General features: G+C 38.5%; 1 protein-coding gene across 1 annotated transcript; it reads right to left on the bottom strand.

Annotated features, from left to right (window-relative positions):
• Positions 1-238: 238 nt before the first annotated feature.
• atg9b (autophagy related 9B) lies at positions 239-16,819 on the bottom strand. Its single transcript, XM_047368575.1, has 14 exons — positions 16,157-16,819; positions 15,972-16,015; positions 14,511-14,575; positions 13,397-13,567; positions 10,012-10,153; positions 9,159-9,907; positions 5,753-5,906; positions 5,414-5,593; positions 5,086-5,331; positions 4,756-4,994; positions 4,546-4,639; positions 3,899-3,983; positions 2,563-2,731; positions 239-2,467 (listed from the first exon to the last, which is right to left on the bottom strand). Exons 1-13 carry the CDS (start codon positions 16,263-16,265, stop codon positions 2,580-2,582), a joined length of 2,430 nt encoding a protein of 809 aa, XP_047224531.1. The 5' UTR covers positions 16,266-16,819; the 3' UTR covers positions 239-2,467; positions 2,563-2,579.
• Positions 16,820-16,992: the final 173 nt, after the last annotated feature.

Here is a 16,992-nt window from a genome sequence, read left to right as displayed (position 1 = left end):
AGCAGATCTTTCCTGTCCACATCCATAACCAGCTACAATGACTCTTTAAAGAAACTCGAATAATAAGAGTTACTACATCTAATTTTCTTTCGGTGGTAACTTTTTTTTAAGTGAATTAAATTTAAAATCTTTTATGAAAGAGTTTCATTGACATCTTCAAACAAAAGTAAATCTAGTACAAAAAACTTCTTCTTTAGGCACAATTTAGTAACTATTGATGAACAAAAACCAAAACAGGGAAAATTGAAAACTTTTATTTCAAGAACACATTTCAACATCACACACACATCAAATGATTAAATATACTCAAAATTGAATTTATTAGTCTATAATCACAAACAGGGAACAACATGTATAGTAAAGCTGTGCAGAAAACAAGTTATTTTGGCATGTTTCCTTTGTCAGATAATGCCTAATTTACAGAACTAAACAAAACCAAAAACTTTGTAAGAAACAACCTATTTGAAAACATAATATTCACCATCTTTGGATGAAAACTTAGCACCGTGTTCCAGTCTCTGCGATATTTTGACTGGTGTGTAGTGGATACAAAAGAATGGTATGAGGTTTGCCCATTAGGAAATGATCAAACAAAAGACAAATTTCTGCCTCTGTAGGTTATTAAACCCATACATCATGACAAGAAGCAGCATGCTGCCAGATAGAAAAGACTGACTGACACACGGGCTAATTATACGAGCAACATCCACAACTTAGTAGACGCTATATCCACATGTGATCTGCTGATCAGAAAATACTGTACATCGTATGTGCTGCTAAGTCTATAAAAGTAGATTTGATGGTTCAGATGTGACGTCTTTCTAAAAGAGCAAATACTAATCCGTAACACTAAGGCACTGCTTAGGATATAAATGGCTAAAGAATAATTGGAGACAGTATTAATTCTGTACACAGCTCACGTCCAGTGTGTCTTGAACAAAAAAATTACAACATGTGGAAAAAAAATAAAATTTCAAATTTACTTTGAATGCAAAACACATGCAGGTGCATATCACAAGCGACCTAAACTGATTGGGACAGTGTTTTCCTTGCTGTAGGGGATAACAATACATCACATGCTGAGGTTTTATACAAAAATCATCATTGCCTTTAACATCATGCAGGTGGGCTTGCTGTTTTATGAGGACAATAAAATCCAGATGAATGATCTAAATTAATTGTCTAAATATTTGTTTTATAAATAATAAATGTATGATTTCATAATTTAAATATTTGGGGAAAGAAAAGTAATAAATATTCTTAAAGCTAATAACTGAGAGATCTTTTTTTTATTGGGACTTTACTTTGAAACAACAAAGTTTAAGAGGAATTGTAAAACATTAAGATTTCAGATTAAGATTCAGCCCCTCTGACAACATTACATATATATGCAACAATTCTGGGAAGACTAATATTGATTAAAAAAAAACTAACCTAACGAAGATTTGCAAAAGCAAAACATCCCAATCTTTAAAAGAAATATTAAAGCTCATCTTATCTGCTTGGTAAAAATTGAAAAAAGAAATGTACCTCTTACAATTTAAATGTGCATTTAAAATCTAAATGCAGCTGAGAGATGCATTTGTGCAGTGCCAAAATATTTCCACTGCAGAGGTATTGACTGCGGCTTAAATTCATCTTCACTGCCACTGAGGTAATACAGAGAAGAGGTATTTAAATACTCATTTAAAACACATAAATAAGCAATAAAGCTGACTAGTGGTCAGCCTAAATGGACCTAACAGGCATTTTCTGTCTGCATTGGGATTTTAATGGCAAGAATCCTCGATGCTCATTTCTATAGAAAAAACAAAATGTTATTAGAACACCTAAACTGGTAATACTGAGCAAAATGTTGTTTAGGCCCAATGAACATGGACAGCAGCATGAAAGCATTTGAATATGAAGTCTGAAGATGTCTTATATTCTATTATCAAAGGGTATCATAGTCAGCATTTCATCAAATAAATACTTGGTAGCTTTTTAGTGATTAGATCTGGTATTTCAAAAATATGACTTTTTAAAAGATGAGTTAGATGCTACATGTCACAAGGGTTCACACCAAACATATTGAAATGTTTTTCAGATGGTGAAGTTCACACCATTCTAAAAATGTTTGTGATGCGCACGTATTTGAAAAACTGTGCACAAAGAATGAAAGCAGAGGTTGGGATGAGCCTTTTTTTAACGTCGCCTTAAGTCGTTTAAATCCACTATCACGCAAACTATACACTTCCGAATGAGTTTTGTACAAGTTAATGATAAAACCATGATAAAAAGGATGGAAGACAGATGCCATAGACTCCCTGATATGACACAATGAGGTGTAGAGGTGCAAAAACAGTGGTTATTCATCGGCAGACCCCGTCCCATGACAAACGCTGAATGCTGTTTTAAAGGTCTGCGCTAAACTCTATGAAGATCATATAAGGCCACAATGTTCAGCAAAGAAAGAAAAATGTAAACACTGTAAAAAAAAAAGAGAGAGATTATTAAAGTAATATAGTCTTACAGGTTATAGCACCACATATCATACTACAGAGCTGAAATTGGACCATGTACCTTATGACAAAGGCACTTCATGAACTGATTGGCGTGGCCTTTTTTGGAGTAGATCCACTGTTGATCTCCTGATCATCTTCATCCTCTTCTTCCTCTTCTTTCCAGCCACCAAGGTGGGCAGGAGCTAGCATGGAAATGTTGGAACTTTGACAACCATGAGAATGAAAACCTAGAAAAACAAGACAACAAGCTGATTATTGCAGAATTTGTAGGTAAATGCATTGGGGTAAATTTGTATTCTCATTGGTTTCATCTCAAATTTTAGATTTATAATTTTATTGATCTTTATAAAAATAATCATAATAAAACCAACTAAAAAATTGGAGCAGGTCTTAACTCACAACTAGCCTTTGTTTTTCAAAGCGGGTAAGTAATTTTAATTAGCATTTTTCTGAAACCAAAAGAACCTTACGAGTCAGGACACTAAAACAGAAAGGCATATATGGATGTTAATGTAGCATCTTGTATAAAATCAGGTTACAAAACTGTCTTTTACAGTGGTTTTTGCTTTTAATCTGTTCTTTGTCACTAAAAAACATCTGCTAATGTTAGCAAATCACATTAAATCAATAATGTCTCTTCAAACAACCCTAGTGCATGTTTAGCCATGATAATTAGCTTTAGCTGAGAATGTTTCTTTTCTCCATGTCTGAGCCAAATGAATAAGAGCATTTACTGCACCTGCTTTCTGTATTCTAGGTTCGCTTACACCCACCACATGTGTAGCCTTAACATAAAGTGACTTTTAAGGTCACTCAAGCTCACTGGGTTGATTAGTTGTCAACCCATAAAGTTGTGGGTTTGATTCCAGCTTTGTCCTGTTACATGTTTATGTGCCCCTAGAGTAGGCACTTAACCCTAAGTTGCCTACTGATTTGTGTATCAGTGTCTGAATGTGTGTGCGTTTGTAAGTGAGTTGAACATGTATAAGAACATTTTAAACTGGCATAAGCATTTTATATTAGTAATTAGCTCAGCTAGAGTAAGTAAAAACAGCAGTCTCTCAAATCCAGCATGTTCCATGACAGACAGAAAATGAAAGCTCAAAAGTATAAAACTGAGTAACTTTCCTGTAATACATTTGGCCTTACTGTTATCTGTTCTCTTTCCCTTGTCTGGATGAACAGCAGGCATGTCTCACAGGTTGTAGAAAACCTGCTTTCCTTTTAAGTAGCTTCTTAGATCTCTGTGGTTCCTATAACTTTATTTGTAAACACCTTACTGATACTTAAGTTTCTGACCAGCAGGCCACCAGTCAGGACCCACCAAGCAGAAAATCAGCCGATTTTGGTCACTAGTTGATTTCTCCGGGCATCTCCTAAAAACATCTTATCACCTGTGTTTGTGTGAAGATCTCGCATTGGTACTGAACTCTGCCACTGTCCTGACGTCCTCTGTGGGTGGGAGCTATGCTGATGGAGCTACACAGACAAACACTTGTCAGAGTACAACAAAAAATAAGATCATTTTTAAACACAAAATAAAACAGTCAGTCAGTCAGTCATTTTCTACCGCTTATTCCATAGTGGGTCACGGGGAAGCTGGTGCCTATCTCCAGCAGTCTATGGGCGAGAGGCGGGGTACACCCTGGACAGGTTGCCAGTCCATCATAGGGCAACACACAAACAACCATGCACACACTCATTCATACACCTAAGGGCAATTTAGAGTGACCAATTAACCTAACTGGCATGTCTTTGGACTGTGGGAGGAAGCCAGAGTACCCGGTGAGAACTCACGCATGCACGGGGAGAACATGCAAACTCCATGCAGAAAGACCCCCGGCCGGGAATTGAACCCTGGACCTTCTTGCTGCAAGGCAACAGTGCTACCAACTGCGCCACCGTGCAGCCCCTCAAAATAAAACAACTGATCAATTTTTAAATCTGATAACTAACATGCAGTGCAGCAACTGTGCTACATGAGGGAACAATTTCCACAGGTTTTAAACCTTCACAGTAAAACTTGTGATCAAAAAATTACCTCATGCATGTAAATGGCATGGAGGCTCATCTCTGCTGAGGCAAACTCTGAGTGCAGCGCATTGCTCCGGATGCGAGAGTCACTGTTGGACATGCTGTAAAAGAATAGCAGAGCTGATGTTTGACATTTGCATTTGTGTTTGAGTTTCAGTTAAACCTGCTCTAGTTAAGGTCACCCTATTGCAACATTAGATCTCAGGTCTTAAAGTACCTGTTAATGATAGTGTGATCACTGCGGTACATGGTGGTCTCAGGGTAGACGGAGGAGGGCAGAAGGCCGTGGGGGCGACTTCGACTTGGCTGTGCATGATGGGATGTCGACAAAGAGGCCAGGACACTGGCTGCGGCAGAAGCAGCAGAGCTTGGTGGGACGAAGCGGTGGTCTCTCCCTTGTAGTCCAGATGCGGTGAGGATGGGGTGGGCCAGGACACTTGCTAAAAGATTTTCAGGCTGGAAACGACCACATACATGAAAAGGTTTTAAGGATATTTGCCTATTTTTATGGAAGGTACATAACTGACATGAACATCAGGCTTCCTACCCCGGTGCCAGACTCGTTGGAGTGCAGCGAAGTGCACAGAGGGGCCTCTGAGAGCAGCAGCTGAGTTGAAGGTCCACCCTGTGCATCATGCTGCACCTTCTCTTTTAAGTGGCTGATGAACAATGAGCTCTCCTGAGGCGGCTGCCAACGGGGGTTCTTTATGGTGAAATGCATGAGGGACAACTCTGTCTTGCCATTCTCAGCCTGATGATAAAGAGATGCCTCTGTCTGGCCCTCTGACATCCACTGCAAAAAATAGGAGTGTGAACAAATAGTTCTCCTAAATATACTAGCCTCATTCCTGCCATATAAGTTTAATAAGTCTTACTGTTGGATTTCCATGCCGCCTAATGTCCATCTGAGCAAAGGAGCAGATATCCCCAACTCCAACCACTTCCACACTGAAGTTCCTGAAGAAGTCAATGATTTCTAGGGATTTGTTTCTCAGGTGGAATATGAGGATGAAGGGAGTAACAATGGGGCTTAACAGCTCCTCCAAAATGAAAACCTAAGGTAAACACAGACACACATCAATTAACGGCACCAATGATGCCATTTTAGATGGAATGATCATATGATAAATCTTAGGCAACACTCAAGAAAAATGACTAATTTAATTTAAGAGTGGTTAATGTTTTCCTATCTACTGATGTTCTGTTCTCCCCACCGCTTTGTATTGGAACAGCTGTGCCACCTCGTCACGGGTCTCGCTTTTGTTTGCGTTCCCCCTCCAGTGGTCTGGCATGTAGTGGATATGAGCCAGCACGCACTGCAGAAGCTGCTCCGGACACCAAACCATATGTTCGTCCGGGATGAAAGACCTCGTGCAGAACAAGCACAAAAATGTTAAAATAACTGATCTGAACAGTATTCATACTTTCACGTTACAACCACAAACATCAGTGTATTATATTGGGATATTATGCAATAGGCCACAACAGAGTATAACAGTATTGGGTAATGGGAGGAAAAGGAAACATGGTTTTCTTTATTTTTTTCCTTTTACAAAATAAAAAAATGTATGATTAAAAAAAGTCTGGTGTGCATTGGCATTTAATCCTTGTCAATCCTTTGTAGAACCATCTTTCACTGTAATTACCACACCCAGCATGTCTCTGTAAGATACATATAGAATGAAAGAAATTACCAAGCTCAGTCAAATTGGATAGAGTAGGTTTGGGAACAGCAATTTTCAAGACTTGTTACAAGTTCCCAGTTGGATTTAGGTCGGGACTATAACTAGGTGTTTCTCACAGATAATTACCATTTGATATAAACCTGCCCACTGTTACTCTGGCTGTACGTTTAGGGTTATGGTCCTTCTGGAAGGTGAACCTCAGTTCCAGTCTCAATTATTTTATAGCCAGAAAGCATCTCCACAGCATCTTTTACCACTATCGTTTACCTTGGAGATAGAGCACTCAGGGTGCAAGGTTAACCTTAGGCCACACATCACAGAACACACCTTAGTGAGCTGCTTAAAGCTTGAGATTCTGCTTTATAACCGATCTACAACTAATTCCCTGACCTGTCTGGTGTTCATGTAATGTTCTCCAACAATCTTCCGAGGCCTTCATAGAACAGCTGGATTTATACTTATAGTAAATGACTATTTACTAATTAGGTAGGCAGTTGATCACATTGAATTTTATTACGGGTCATTAAAGTAAAGGGTGCTGGATTCAAACTAAACATTTTTAGTTCTCTCCTCTTCACACGTTTGTCTATCACCTAAAATCCCAATAAAATAAAATGAAGGTTTAAGAAGTATGAATATTTCTGCAAGTCAATGTAAGTGAATTGAGATAACTGAAGTTTGAAAATGTATCAATCTATATATCTAAACTACGTAAATTATCTCACTTGCACACACAAAACATAACTCAATATACAAAATGAAGTGTTAAGTATGTATGTTTGTACATACATATAGTACAGACCAAAGGTTTGGACACACCTTCTCATTCAAAGAGTTTTCTTTATTTTCATGACAATGAATATTGTAGCTTCACACTGAAGGCATCAAGACTATGAATTAACACATGTGGAATTATATACTGAACAAAAAAGTGTGAAACAACTGAAAATATGTCTTATATTCTAGGTTCTTGAAAGTAGCCACCTTTTGCTTTGATTACTGCTCCGCACACTCTTGGTATTCTGTTGATGAGCTTCAAGAGGTAGTCACCTGAAATGGTTTTCACTTCACAGGTGTGCCCTGTCAGGTTTAATAAATGGGATTTCAAGCCTTATAAATGGGGTTGGGACCATCAGTTGTGTTGTGCAGGAGATGGATGCAGTACACAGCTGATAGTCCTACTGAATAGACTGTTAGAATTTGTATTATGGCAAGAAAAAAGCAACTAAGTAAAGAAAAATGAGTGGCCATCATTACTTTAAGAAATGAAGGTCAGTCAGTCTGAACAATTGGGAAAACTTTGAAAGTGTCCCCAAGTGCAGTCGCAAAAACCACCAAGCGCTACAAAGAAACTGGCTCACGTGAGGACCTCCCCAGGAAAGGAAGACCAAGAGTCACCTCTGCTGCGGACGATAAGTTCATCCAAGTCACCAGCCTCAGAAATCGCAGGTTAACAGCAGCTCAGATTAGAGAACAGGTCAATGCCACACAGAGTTCTAGCAGCAGACACATCTCTAGAACAACTGTTAAGAGGAGACTGTGTGAATCAGGCCTTTGTGGTAAAATAGCTGCTAGGAAACCACTGCTGAGGACAGACAACAAGCAGAAGAGACTTGTTTGGGCTAAAGAACACAAGGAATGGACATTAGACCAGTGGAAATCTGTGCTTTGGTCTGATGAGTCCAAGTTTGAGATCTTTGGTTCCAACCACTGTGCCTTTGTGCGGCGCAGAAGAGGTGAACAGATGGACTCTACATGCCTGGTTCCCACCGTGAAGCATGGAGGAGGAGGTGTGATGGTGTGGGGGAGCTTTGCTGGTGACACTGTTGGGGATTTATTCAAAATTGAAGGCATACTGAACCAGCATGGCTACCACAGCATCTTGCAGCGGCATGCTATTCCACCTGATTTGCATTTAGTTGGACCATCATTTATTTTTCTACAGGACAATGACCCCAAACACACCTCCAGGCTGTGTAAGGGCTATTTGACCAAGGAGAGTGATGGGCTGCTGCGCCAGATGACCTGGCCTCCACAGTCACCGGATCTGAACCCAATGGAGATGGTTTGGGGCGAGCTGGACCGCAGAGTGAAGGCAAAAGGGCCAACAAGTGCTAAGCATCTCTGGGAACTCCTTCAAGACTGTTGGAACCTTGCTGTTAACCTGCGATTTCTGAGGCTGGTGACTCGGATGAACTTATCGTCCTCAGCAGAGGTGACTCTTGGTCTTCCTTTCCTGGAGCGGTCCTCATGTGAGCCAGTTTCTTTGTAGCGCTTGATGGTTTTTGTGACTGCACTTGGGGACACTTTCAAAGTTTTCCCAATTGTTCGGACTGACTGACCATCATTTCTTAAAGTAATGATGGCCACTCGTTTTTCTTTACTTGGCTGCTTTTTTCTTGCCATAATACAAATTCTAACACTCTATTCAGTAGGACTATCAGCTGTGTACTGTATCCACCTCCTGCACAACACAACTGATGGTCCCAACCTCATTTATAAGGCTTGAAATCCCACTTATTAAACCTGACAGGGCACACCTGTGAAGTGAAAAACATTTCAGGTGACTACCTCTTGAAGCTCATCAATAGAATGCCAAGAGTGTGCGGAGCAGTAATCAAAGCAAAACGTGGCTACTTTGAAGAACCTAGAATATAAGACATATTTTCAGTTGTTTCACACTTTTTTGTTCAGTATATAATTCCACGTGTTAATTCATAGTTTTGATGCCTTCAGTGTGAAGCTACAATATTCATAGTCATGAAAATAAAGACAACTCTTTGAATGAGAAGGTGTGTCCAAACTTTTGGTCTGTACTGTATGTATACAGTATATATGATATAAACAGCAAGTATTTTTAATGTCCTTTTCCAAGTTTTATGCCTGACAGTGATTCTGCATCCATAAAAAAGAAGAAGTGGTGGCAACAACTCACCTGGTTATAGTGATAACCACACCCAGCACTGTGATAACAGTCAGAATGTGCTGCACTGTAAGAACATCCTCATCATAAACAGTCAGTGCAATAAGAACAGCCAGCACCGACCCTGAGAAAAAAGCAACGTTCTTAGCAAGCACAGTCAGTAGCGGCGATGTGAACGAGTTCATGTACTTCGAAGTGGGTTTGTAGCCACGACCCAATCGCCCATGCAGCTCGTGGTTCAGCTCGTTGAAGTGGCGCAGGTATAAACGGCCGAACAGGGACCAGCGGCGTGCGCCCAAACTTCCAGGTTCTCTGCGGATAACTTCAGTATAACTGAAAAAAGCATAAAGCACCTGCCACACCAGGATGAAAGGACATAGCAGCAAATTGGCCAGGCCTATCAGCAGGATCACTCTGCTTAGCTTCTGGGCCAGCTCAAGGCGATTTCCACTGCGCTTGTACTTGGGGTGCAGGTTCCATTTGTTCTGAAACAGAGAGCCGGGACCCCAGAAAAGGATAAGCTCAAAGTTGTACTTGAGGCCTTGGGTTAAGAAGACCACATTGCCCAGCAGGGGGAGCTGCAGATGCACTGGCAGCAGCGATTTGTTTATCATCGCCACCATGTAGTTCTTAAAGCGCAGAATGCGATGATAGATGTCAAGTTCTGTCAGCTCCTTCTTGTGAATGCACATCTGCTGTTCCCTCTGCAAACTGATGAGCCGATCCTGGACTTCCTGCCATGTGAAGTTGCATAGTTCATCCTAACAAGAAGGAAGAAAACAAGTAAAGAAAGTGATAAGAAGAACAACACATTGCTTATTTGCTGTAGTAGATCGTAATACAGGTCACCAGGTGAAGCACGTGCCATTTTAATCTTCAGTGCTTTGATGTAGAACTGCCTGATCTCCCAGTAGCTCAAAACGTTGCAGAAGACTTTAACAAGACGGTAGATCCAGAAGATGGCAGCCATGATAAGAAGGAATATGATCCAGCTGTTCTCTTGTATCCTAAAAGAAAAGAAAAAACACTTTCAGACTCCCAGTCTTTACATATTTCTATCAAAACATAGTTTTTCCATTAAAATGCTAATGCAAAACTAAATAAAGGGACTTTTTCCCAGAGAAATGACAAGTTATCTATAAAAAAATATAAACAAACTACAACAAAAGGATTTAAAATGGCATAAAAAGGTGTTTAACAGAGAGGCTAGTGGTCTCAGGTTGGTGTTACGTTTACTTTGTATCGGCATCACACCCAGGCTTGCCGGGACATGTATACTTGCCACTTGTCATCTGTACTAAAAATATTACAGATGCACATATGAAGTTAGACAAATAAGGAATCTGCAGGTCGAAGGACTATAAAGCATAATGAAAAAACTATAGGTTCTCTGATAAAGGTAGAATTACAAGCCAATTTAAGCTATAAAGCACGTGTCCTCAACCTTTACCTGTTCTTTTATTACTAACTGAAAAAAGTGAATCAAGTAAATATCGTTTATTAGTGCATTTATAGATCAAAAATATGGGGGTGGTTATAGATTAGAGCCGATCAGGGAAATATTTGTCTAAGTTCCGATCTGAACTGACTGGTGCATCTTTTAAAAAATATGGTCTTTCTTGTGTTTACACTGTTGTCGGTCATTTTGCTTTGCCATGGCTTTGTGGAGACAAAGTTGCCTGCATGGATGAATATTATGTTATAACCAAAGCAGTTGCTGCCATCCCTTATTTTACTGTTGAATCTTGCTTCCTGTATCTGCTAACCTCTGCTACTGTTCTCCAATTACACGTGACCGGGCAAAGGCTTTGTATAATCACAGAGGGGGTGACATGTTGCTTGATTCTAACCAAAGTTGTTTTGATTGCTTTTGTTTAGCTGACCCCATGTAATCCTTTACTCTACATCAGGTGACAGCTACACAGATCCAAATCTGTGCTTAAGACTTAGTGCAGAGTGACAAACATCAACAGTGAGAATCTAAAGGCACACAAGCATTTGACCTTGATTCATCCGTTAATATGACAACACCTTAACATGGTTTGTTGACCCTCAAGCATGTTCTAATCTATCACCTGTAAGGCTACAACTAATGATTACTTTGCTAATTATTTAACCTGCTGACTATTTTTTCGATTAACCGATCAATAAGCAGATAGCAAAAGGTGCCTAACAGGAGATTTTTTACATGTGAACCAGGTGAAGCTAAGACTACGTTACTCAAGGAGTTCTGGATAGAGAATAACAAAGAAGGTGTTTCATTTTAAAATGCAAAATGTTCATATTTTATACAGTTTTGGCTTAATAACTGCTCTGAGTGGGTTTTGCTTTCTGGAAATGGTGTGTTTTAGAGTTTGTATACTTCAGTTAATGCTTATTTGATAACTAAATTAGTTGTCAATTATTTCAATAATTGATTAAAGTTAATCATCCAAAACTGAGAAAGCTTAGGGATATTCCCAGGTAGTCATAAGCCAGTTCCTGGTATAGAGGAATGTGAATGATTCAAAAAGTTACCGTTTCTTAACTGCAATAATTTTTCATCTTACCTTTCCTTCAGTTTAAAGTCCTTTTATTTAGACACCAGATAAAGTGATGAAGCGAGTTTTCTATGGTTTTATGGAGCACAGAATAGAAATATAATATTTACAGTGGCATGAAGAATCATTATTTCCTTGAAATCATAATTTAAGCTACTGTACGAACTAAAATAAAAACACAACAAATAGCGGCAACAACAGCAATAATAATTGTACATATTATATCCAGTGATTGCCATATGCTTATATGATGATTTGAATTGTTTTATATTTGGACATTTATTTAATCATCCAATTGTTCCACAATTTAACTCCACATATTGATACTGGAGTGTTTTCTAGTGGTTCTGAATTGTGCATGTTTTAAACTGAGATTCAGCCCTTAACTTATACAATCCCTCCCTAGTCCTGAACAGAAGTTGAATGCTTCTTGGTAAATATGAGCTTATTAAAAAAAAATAAAAAAGTTACGATTTTCTGTGCATCAAGTACTTAAAAACTAATAAATTTTCATTGTTTATCAAAATCAAAGCAAACAAAAAAATGCATTATCTCATTTTAAACAGAAAAGCAACAGTTATTCCTCCTACTGCTAAAGTAAATAACATTATTCCAATTGTAATATGTTTTCTAAACCATTTATTTATTGTTGACATTTCTGATACCTTTATACCTTTTTTCAAATTTTTACTGAAGGCTATCTTATCAGGAGAGTGTCCTGCCTACTTTACAGTATAAACAAAGAGGTCATATTAGTGCTATTGTCAAACGTTTTGATGCTATATGATGTCACCCAAGGTCACTTTGTTGAAGAAATGATCTGTAATAATGTCCTCAGTACACGTGTGCGTTAAAGTTCTTCAAATGTGAAATTAGATAGGAGTTATGAAGAGGACATAGAGACTCCAAACTGTAGGACAAGCTGTTCTCAAACTAGAGTACTGTTCCGGTTCGACGTCATTGACTCTGATGTAAACAACTTTTGAGCTGGAGTTAGACTGAAATTTAAACAATGACAAGGAGCTCCGTAAGCCATGAAGAAGAAAGCAGGCTAAGTTAAAGCTACATGGAAAAAATGTGACAGCACAGCTTCGGGGGTTGGGAGTTGCTGGTGGTGGTGGGAGCTCTTTTAAAGCAAGGTAGCAATGTGTCATATGTTAGTCAGCTTGTCAGTATCTCAGACAGCCAGCTGCACCACACACCAAAGATATCAGTTACACTGGCTGCTGCTCTGAATCCAGTCTGAGCAGTTTACACAAACATCTTCCTCGAACAAACCATAACTTACAAGAATGTTCCAACTTCAAGCTGCCAAACTTACAATAAACAACAGAAGTTGTTAGCTAAAATCTTAGCTTCACTTTGTTGGCAGTACATTAAAGAACTCGCTGACAAGCCTTACAGGCAAAAGAATAAAACCAACTCCTTTTGAGTCCAGCTAAATAAGTGCCTGTTCAATATTACTACCCTGAGAAATCAACCGTATCTTGCAGGCTACAGCCAGATCTAGTTCAGCCCCATAAGAAATAAAGTCACTTTTTTAATTGTAACTATATTAGACTGGGCAGCTGTATAAAGTCTGACAAATGGAATCGCTCTAAAGGCAGGTCTCTAATCCTGCACTCAGCACGAGAACAAAGCATCTTATCAGACTGGCTCGAGTGAGAGGACAGCCACAGCAGTGACAGATTAAACTCATTTTATCTGTACCTCTGTTTGCACTGCTGGCTTGGTAAGATGGCATCCGGAAGGGTTACTTTGCTTCTTTCCGATGGGTTCTGGCCTTGCCCGGTGTGGTTCACTGCTCGATTGGCAAACAGGACATCATACTCCACACAGTTGACAAGGAAAGTAGTGAATGTGACAACGAACAGAAACTGACTGGAAGGATAAAAAAGGACAATGTCTTTATGTTTCATACTGTACTCTAATTTCTAACTATTACAAGGCCACAACAACAGGTGATTAATGAGTAATACTGTAGGAGGAGGGGTAAACATCTTGACAAAATTTGTTCTGGATATCATTTAGCAAACAGACCGTGAGCGTCCAGTTAAGCATCTGTGGAACGCTGGACTAACACAAAGATTTGATTAAGAAATCACATGATAAAGTATACTGCACCTGTTGCAGTTATTGTCACCCATGGCAATGATGAGAAAAAAAACTTAACATTTTAATTATAGCATAATCCCATGCAATAAAATTATCTGACAGTGATCCTTGGAGATTTGTTTCCCGTCTTTTCCATCCTCCTGACCGTTGGGTCCTTATCCAACCTTGTTTGTCACAGTTCCAGTTATTTGACACATTTTAATTATTGACTGTAGATATGGCTAAGTTTCAGCAAGTAGCTATTTTCTTGTAGCCATTTTCTGAAATTTGAAGATCAACTTGTCTTTCCCATTCTTAACAGTAGCTAAGAGAAATTGGCCTCAGTGTCACATTATATGTATATGCCAGGTAAACAGGAATAACTAATTAAACGTTCCCAGAAAACTCTGATCAGCCTAATAAAGTACAAACAAAAGAAGCTTTAATTACATTTACTGCAACAAAAGATAATTATTTCAAGGCTTTCTACCATGTGGAGGGTCCTGTCTCTGGATAAATGCTGAAATAATAAATACATGCTAACTTACACCTTAAAAAGGGAACTTTTCTCAGAATCATGTGTAAGACTGATCTTGTTCTCACAGAAGCATGTGACAGTCACTTCTCATAAAATAACTGAACATCAGCGCCACAAAATGGCTTCCAGCTAAACTTAAAACAAGCATGCTCTTTTTAATAAAAAGTGTGACAAATACAAATTTATACTTACATGAGTTCAAAGAATTCTGACAACATCATACAGGCGAAGCCATTTTTTTGATGATAGTGATAGATGTGAACAGACCGGTTAAGGAAAATCTGAAATGGTAATCTACAATAAAAATATAAATAGGGTGACTTATCAAGCAATAAAATACAAGATAAACACAATATTCATATATATAAATTTAGGACAGAAATTCATTGTTTGGTTCTTTCTAGCAGTGTTACAAATAGAGATAGACTGATCAGGCTTTTCCTTGCCAATACCAAACTCCACCTGTCTTTGAAGTCTGACATCTAATTCCACTTGACGGATGATGAATTATTTTTCCATAGGCCTTTATCACATAGCAGAGAAAAATATAATACATGTTCTTTGATAGGTGTACCCCAACAGAAAATGAAGGAAAACAAAATTATCCCTACTGCACTGAATCATATGCTTCAGTGCAGTAGGGCTAACTTTTATAAGGTTTTTATTCAATTCAAGAAAGTGCAAAGTGCATGCAGTCAGCTCATGCATTTATATACTGAAAATAGGAGAGTTTTCAGCGTTTTAACTTGTTGATTACTGATTAGGGTAATCGGGGAAAAATGGCTGATTCCAAACTGAAAAACATTGTACAATAAAAGGTTAAAAGAAACAAGCACAAGGAGATAAATGCATTAAAAATGTGGGGAACAAAATATGGCTCATAATGAGCGAAGGCACAAGAATACTTCAAACGAAAATGAAAAACAACTCAAATGCATAAAAAGACACCAAAACAATAGAAATATAATTTAAAAAACAACCACAAAGAAATAAAAAAACATCTATAATTAACAGAGGAGATAAACAAAACCTATAATTTTAGACTACTTGGCTTGTGGTTGATCTGTGTTTTTAGTCCTCTGTAGTGCAGAGCATGTTACGTTTTGGGTGCAGAGTAGTCAACTGGCCCAAAAGAGGATCAGAACCAAAATTAATGGAGAAGGGTGTAATACAATGTATTTAGTAAATAATGTATGATTGAATAAAATTCTATGTAAGAATGTAGCATTTTTAGGCTAACATAGTAGGTAAGCAGTAAGTAAAGAAAAACTGCTAGGTGATAGTTTTGGGTAAGAAGAAGTAAGAAGGGTCAAACTGATAATGCATAGAAACGGAGGTATGAATACAACCACATCCAAAATAACCCAAAGGCATGACAATTGTACAAACATAAAATAATAGAAATATAACCAACCGAATTTGAAAACAACAACAACAACAAAAAACATTGCCAGATGTAGAGGGGACAAACAAAAGGGGGTTTATTTGTTTTTTAGTCCTCTGTAGGGTAGAGCACTTTACCTTCTCATATCTATTCCATGTGGCAACTTGTTTTGCAATCTGTCAGAGGTAAACATTGCACAACTTAACACTTCCACTGCAAGCACTGATTTAATTCAGTTTGTGTTAGCAAGACATGATTTCAAAGGATATTCTTGTAAAGAAGTTATCCAAGTTCTTGATATGGTGCCATGAGTCTGTAACAACATTTGAGAGATTGGTTATCCTCAGTGGAACAACTATGACACAGCGGCATCCATTCACTTTAGATGACTAAGATAGCACATTGCGATTGAACTAGTTTTATGTCCAATCGGCATTAATAGAAATATGTTTACCTTTCAAACTTTCTGGGACATGCACCAGTAGGTCTTCTTCCCCTGGAGGAGAGTCTTCCTCGAAGTCCTCAATCCTCTGATATTGTTGGTAGGCTTCAAAGTTAGCCATTGTGCTTCATTTTTCAATCAACCCAAACTGTTTATAGCAAACACTTTACGAAACGAGCAAAGACTGGGAACCCAGGCTACATTTTGTATCTAATAAGCAGCTCAAGAAAATAAGGGTAGGAAAAGCTAACATTACATTGCTAACTAGCTAGTCTGACCGACGCGCTTGTATAACCCTAAATCACCACGTAAATGCGTAAAATACTGCGTCCGAGTTAGGAATTCAGTGCGCGTTGCCAGTATTAGCTTACTACTCAATGTTAGTTACGTTTAGAAAAGATTACAAGTGGGAGCCGGTTAGCTTGTAAATGATTCAGCCTGTGTGTAGTCAGGGTGACACGGTTTGTTTTGTTCCCGACTTGCTCTGATCCCGATCTTCTTTCAGGCTTGCTTTGAGACTAGTCTTTGTATGAGCTCTTTTAAAACCCTCATGCGTGTTTTAATAACTATTTTCGCTCTCCCGTCCTCCCGTTAGTTGATTCCCAACAAATATAAGCGACCCGATACGAGTGCCGAATGCTTTTTGTCTTTCACAAACAAATGTCAACAAAATATAATTGTCGTCACTTCCGTTTGGCGTCAGGTCATTTCCGTTTGTAGGTTGTAGTTTTGATACAATTTCCAGATTAAAACCCTTCTATTCGCTCCTACAGATTTTAATTTATCAGCTAAAAATACCAAGGCATTTCAAAGATTTATAGTGATACAGTGTTTTAGATTCACAAACA

The sequence above is a fragment of the Girardinichthys multiradiatus genome, chromosome 6 (assembly GCF_021462225.1).
Source record: "Girardinichthys multiradiatus isolate DD_20200921_A chromosome 6, DD_fGirMul_XY1, whole genome shotgun sequence".
NCBI lineage: Eukaryota > Metazoa > Chordata > Actinopteri > Cyprinodontiformes > Goodeidae > Girardinichthys > Girardinichthys multiradiatus.
This window is presented reverse-complemented; position numbering and strand designations above follow the sequence as displayed.